Source organism: Poecilia formosa, unplaced genomic scaffold, assembly GCF_000485575.1.
Source record: "Poecilia formosa unplaced genomic scaffold, Poecilia_formosa-5.1.2 Scaffold178, whole genome shotgun sequence".
Taxonomy (NCBI): Eukaryota; Metazoa; Chordata; class Actinopteri; order Cyprinodontiformes; family Poeciliidae; genus Poecilia; species Poecilia formosa.
In genome coordinates this window covers 140,391-146,297 of record NW_006800117.1, presented here as the reverse complement: position 1 = coordinate 146,297, position 5,907 = coordinate 140,391, and the positions used below count along the sequence as shown (strand labels likewise).

Below are 5,907 nucleotides of genomic sequence, written 5' to 3'. Positions count from 1 at the left end.
TGGTGGATGACAAAATCGTTATGAAATGCCACTAAGATATGATTGGCTGCCGAAACCGTCGATGAAAAGAAAGGCGGGGTTTACCAAATAGACCCTAGTCCGTTTTTGTTAAATCCAACCTGCATGGGCCGTAAAATCCAACCATTGTTTTTTGTTTTTGTTTTTTTTTTGTTTTGTTTTTTACTCTTTTCTAACAGCTGGTCTGAATCTGACGTATTTTAGGTTGATTTTCATGAATCTGAGAAAACCGATTCAAGCGCCACTGGAACTGACGTCGATGTGGAAGAACAGAGATATAAGATTTGACGCCCCAGTTGTACCTCAACGTCGCCGCCATGTTGTGATGGGCATGTTTGAAGATTTGAAGAAACTGGCACAAAGCTGTACAAGACAGTACCGTTCCAATGGAGTGAGTAGAGGTTCGGTAAAACAGCTACCTATCAGAACATCTGATTTAATATTTTAAAATTGTGTCATCATACTGACAAAACTATTGTCAAAAACTAAAGTAAAAATAAATAAATGCAAATAAGATACTTACAAAATAAGCTCAGGCAGAACAAACACTTTTCCAAATATATGTATTTTTTTCAATATAATGTGAAATTAATACTCAGTAAAGAGAGGAAAGTACTTCCAATGAATATATGGTGTTAACTGTTTCTTCTTGATCCGCTAAAAAAGGCTGTGCAGACAGAAAATAACACTAGAAAAGCAAAGCTTGTGTGAAAGCAAGAGATCTTACTTTAAAATAAACTGTAGGTGTGTGTCTGTCTGGTGTAACTTTGGTTAAAACTATTTTGGTCACATTGGTTAGATGACCCAGATACTTTGCTCAAGAAAAGTAGCATTACTTTATAATAAAGTTACTACTAGTAAAAATAAAAAGTACAGTACACTACAATATTCCTCTTTTTTCCCCAAAAAAGTGCATCAAAGCAACTATAGGCTCTATCACTGATCCCAGCAAACTCAACAAGTGTTTACATCCCTGTTGTTGCTTGAACAACTTTTTGTTCATTTATTTTAAATATTTTAAATAGTCTGTTGCTGTATTATATGCATAAATATGCACATATCATACATTTATTTAAATCATCCTACTCAGATGCAAATGTTTTGATCTTAGGATGCTATTTTTAATAACTGCACATGTTATTTAATGTTTGGCATTGTCTCATCTCTTATTTTTTGTTATAAATGTTATTTTATTTTATTATTTTACCTTAGTTTGAATCTATATGCTTCCACTTACCTTTAACTTGCTGCTGGTGCACGTGGATCTCCCCATTGTGATACATAAAGAATATTTCTGTTCTATTCATTTATTTGGAAAATACACTTTCTTCTTCACACAGTCCTACTGGTTTTCAAGAAGAAGCCACTCACAATATGGCGGACCCATTAATGCTTGGTGTCTATGTCTTTAATGTCTATGTGAAAGAAAGGCGGGGCAGGAAGAAGAAGGGAGTCGGAGGACAGGTAAAGGTGAGCGGATATATCGTTCCTTCAACCCAGGAAAAGGTCCCAGAGTCTTTTGACTTCTTCGTTTCTTCATTTTTTTAGCCCACTGCTGGTAAGAATCCCTAGTTAATAGATATATATTCCGATTCAAGGGTACGTTTTATTTTAAAAAGTGAATTATTGGCACTGAGAAATGTATTAAGTGACATATTTAGTGCTCATAAGTGACCTATGTGTTGCTCAGTGCTGAATTACTGGTGTGTAACAGTCAAATATGTAGGATTTTAGTGTGTTAAATGGGTGAGTAATTGATTAAAATTAAACAGAACGCAAATAGTAAAATGAGCGTAAACAGGAAGTCTTGTGCTCAGTACTTTATCCATCTAAATTACATGAACTTGGTGTTTCTGATGTTTTTTTCCACTGCCAGAGATATTCTATAACTACTTTAAATAAAAGTACAACTTGAAATATAAGTCGGAAACATATTTTTTGAGATATGAAACAATCCAACAGAATCAAGGCAATGGTAAAGGAGGAGCAGGAAGAGTCGTCCAACCGGCCTGACAACACTGCCTTCACCCAGCAGCGGCTTCCAGCATGGCAGCCCATTCTCTCTGCAAGCATTGTTATTCCAATGTTTCTCCTCATTGGGGCCGCTTTCATTGGTGTTGGAGTTGCTCTTTTCATCACTTCACGGGACATCCAGTTGCAGGAGGTAAGACAGGAATGTTTAATGCAACAGTTGTTTTTACCAGACTGAGAACGAAGAGTCAGATGTCAGAAGAAACAAACAAGACAGAGTCTTTAGTTTTCAGTGCTAAAATGGCGACTCACCTGACTTTCTGACACTATAGATTAGCAAGAATTTGTGTTGTAACCATAAAAACAATTTGTTTAGTACCTTTTCCCCTCTTAACAGTTGGACTACACTGGTGATGACTCTGAACATCCCTGCTTTAAGTGCAGAACAAATACAGAGAAATGTACGTGCAGCATGACGTTCTCCATCCCCACGCTGTTCAAGGTTCGACACACACCGTGCTTTACAATCTGATATTTTAAGCTTTCTACTCTTGTCATCTGAGACTGTTTGTTTTGTTTTTGCATGTTCCTTTGCCACACAGGGGCCTGTCTTCTTTTATTATGGCTTGACCAACTACTTTCAGAACCAAAGAAAGTATGGGGCATCCAAAGATGATAATCAGCTGTATGGAGACCTAAATTACTTTACAGTAAGATGATATACCTTTTAAAAGAAGAATTCATAAAAGGCTAAACAGAATACCTTTTCAAAACGTCACATTTTCATTGCAGCTCTGGCAGTATGTTTAGGTCGGTTGTCCTGCTGGAAGGCCTTCTGCAGCCTCTAACAGGGTTTCTTCCAGGATAGTCCTGGATTTAGCTCCATCCATCTTCTCATAAACTGCAGCCATTTATAGTTCATCCTGAAGAAGCAGAGCATGACCCCTGCCTTAGCCATGTTTCACCATTCTTTTCATGGTGTTCAGTGGTAATTGTGCTGTGTGATGCTAGCTCTGTCCTGACCATACCACGATACTGAAGATATGGGTCAGTATGGGCCACTTTCGTAAAATAATGTACCGACCCGAACCATTCTACTCAGAGGAAGTACAGCATTAGAATGATGTTTCTTGACTCTCTCTCTTAAAAGCCATATTTAAGGAGTTTATAACAAATAGCTTCAGTAAATCTTGTAAAAGTGTGTCTAACCTAAACCATGCAATAACAGATTTCAGACATCAAACTGATCAGTTATTTATTTGTGTCTCCTGAAAGAGTCCTTCCACTGACTGTGACCCGTATACCCGTGATAGCAAAAACATGCCAATCGTGCCTTGTGGAGCACTGGCAAACAGCATGTTTAATGGTATGTATGATGTAGCAGTTATTCCCTACGGTAAATACTGTCTCGTTTTCTGACTGCCTCAATTCTTTGTGCCTTTTTCGAAAGACACCTTTACGCTCAGTCATACGGTCAACGGGGTTCAAAAGATTGTGCCTCTGGATGGAAAAGGGATTGCTTGGTGGACTGACTACAACATCAAATACAGAAATCCCAGCATAACGCCCCTGATCAACGCCTTCAACGGTACCACTAATCAAAATGAACTCTGTTTCTCTTTGGAGCTAGCATTAAACAGTGTTTTTTCTCAGGAACCAAAAAGCCCACAAACTGGCCTAAACCCATTTATGAGCTGGACACCACAGATGTGTACAACAACGGCTTCATCAACCAAGACTTCCTGGTCTGGATGAGAAGGGCTGCTCTTCCAGATTTCAGGAAACTGTATCGACGAATCACACATGATGACTATGCAGCTGGTCTACCAGCTGGAAACTACACTCTGACAATTGCCTACAGTATCCTTTAATATGCATTATGAATTCTGGGAGGGGTTACTAAGGCTCAGAGGAGGTATGTTTTATAAACATAATGAATTATTATTGGTTTTATCTTTTTATCCTGCTGTCAATCTTTAGGGTTAAGCATAAACTTCATAATACCAATTTCCTAAACTGGTTGGATGAATTTTATCTTAGAATGACTCAGGAGTTTACTGAGCTGAAGGAGGATCAGGCAAATATTTTGAGTCAGGCAAACAAGCTAGGCAAATAACTACTGCCATGCAAAGGACCTCCTTACTGCTGAGTCACTTCAGCTGCAAGTCATCTTGATGAAAGGTTTGGACTCAAGCGACATTTATTGATACATTTTGTTTATTTTTCTTAAACTCTCTAGGTTATGCAGTGCTGATATGCACGTCTCTGGGTGACTGAGTGGTTTAAATTCACAGCACCATCCATTTTAAAGGGAAATATATATTTTTTTTAAGTTTCTTGTTGTTATTTGGGCTTGGAGTCCATGTTGGTCACACTCATTTCAAATTCAATAAATATGTGGAAACAAAAGTGAAGGAAGGAGAGAAAGCACAAGGCAGCTTAAAGTTGCTGCAGAGTGGGAATGTCGCATCCAGACCAGTGAGCTCTGGGATGAACGCACAGAGGTTTACTGACACACAAGATCCAAGTAGTGATAGTAAAATGTTCGGCTCTAGATTGGTTCTTAAAATAAAAATTAAGTTTAAGATTTACCCTGTAAAGAAGAGGAATATTATCTGAGAGAGTTTGCTTAGAGACCTAACCAACTGGCGCCTTACCCAGTATTTTAAAAGCAATCTGTGGTGAGCCTGGTTTGTCTGTTATTCACATAATTTATTATTTTTTTTTGCTTTCATCAAAAAATAAAACTATAACAAGAATATTTTACATTGGTGAGCCAGTAGTTGTGTAAGGTGAAGCAGGTGAAAGTCTATTTTTTCTACACTTTATCAGTACTGCTGAGGGTTTCACTCCATTACCTGTCAAAAAGTTATTCTGGAGCAACATCACTCAAACTCATTGCTTTGTCTCCTGTTTGTTTTCTCACATTTTGCCATTGACTCTAAAAAGTAAGTTTCATGTAGCAGGTTGAGAGGTCAAAATACTGAAACATTTGAGGTGCAGCTCAGTCGGTTACAATAAGCATCATTATATATCATTTTATTTCATTAACTCAGTTCATAAGTGAAACTCATAAATGTGTTTATTTCTGTTAATTTTAATGATTGACTGATGAAAACTCCTCCATTAAAACAATGAAAGGTTTTTAAATGGCCTTCATAGATGTAGTGTTACTGCCAGAGCGATTCGTCTGTACTTTTCTAGTTTTCTCATTAAGATCCTTGAAGACGAGCTGTGAAGTCTAAACTTGTTGCATATCCTTAACGTATTTCCCTCAGACTACCCCGTTCATTCATTCAACGGCAAGAAGAAGGTGGTGCTCAGCAACGTGTCTTGGATGGGAGGAAAGAATGACTTCCTGGGCATCGCCTACATCGTGGTTGGCTCCATGTGTGTCGTCATGTCCGTCGTTATGCTCATTGTGTATGCTAGATTCAAGTTTGCCGAAGACGTCTGAGCACCTGAAAAAGTGCCAAAGGAAACATTTTCATGTAGTTGATCAACCTCAGCTGGAAACGGCTCTGGCTTCGAACAAAGGATTATAGTGACCTGTTGGAATTAGGATTTGGAGTTTAAATGTATTGCTAGTGCTCTATTTTTCTTAAAATTTCTATCTGTATTTCTTAAATGGCTTTTATCTTCAGGGTTAAAGCTGCTTCCTACTAATAGGTCAATAATTTTAAAGCCATATTTTTCACGAAAAGCCATTTTAAACTAATCAGGCAGTTACATTTGAGAAAGAAGCTTCATAAAAATGTTGTAAAACTTGTATTTATTTCTGACTCAGGGAAATGGTTTACAAGCTTTTATTCTCTTAATGTCTTTTGTTGGGTGGCTTCAAAGCTTTTGTAACTTTTAATGTTCCTTGAAATGATTCTTATCATTTTGATATTTATTGAATAAAACAACAAAATATTA

The 5,907-nt window shown here is 37.5% G+C and overlaps 1 protein-coding gene across 1 annotated transcript; it reads left to right on the top strand.

Annotated features, from left to right (window-relative positions):
• Positions 1 to 1,456: 1,456 nt before the first annotated feature.
• Positions 1,457 to 5,907, top strand: tmem30b (transmembrane protein 30B). Its single transcript, XM_007565512.2, has 8 exons — positions 1,457 to 1,576; positions 1,981 to 2,182; positions 2,387 to 2,491; positions 2,592 to 2,699; positions 3,265 to 3,355; positions 3,440 to 3,577; positions 3,643 to 3,849; positions 5,268 to 5,907. Exons 2-8 carry the CDS (start codon positions 1,991 to 1,993, stop codon positions 5,444 to 5,446), a joined length of 1,020 nt encoding a protein of 339 aa, XP_007565574.1. The 5' UTR covers positions 1,457 to 1,576; positions 1,981 to 1,990; the 3' UTR covers positions 5,447 to 5,907.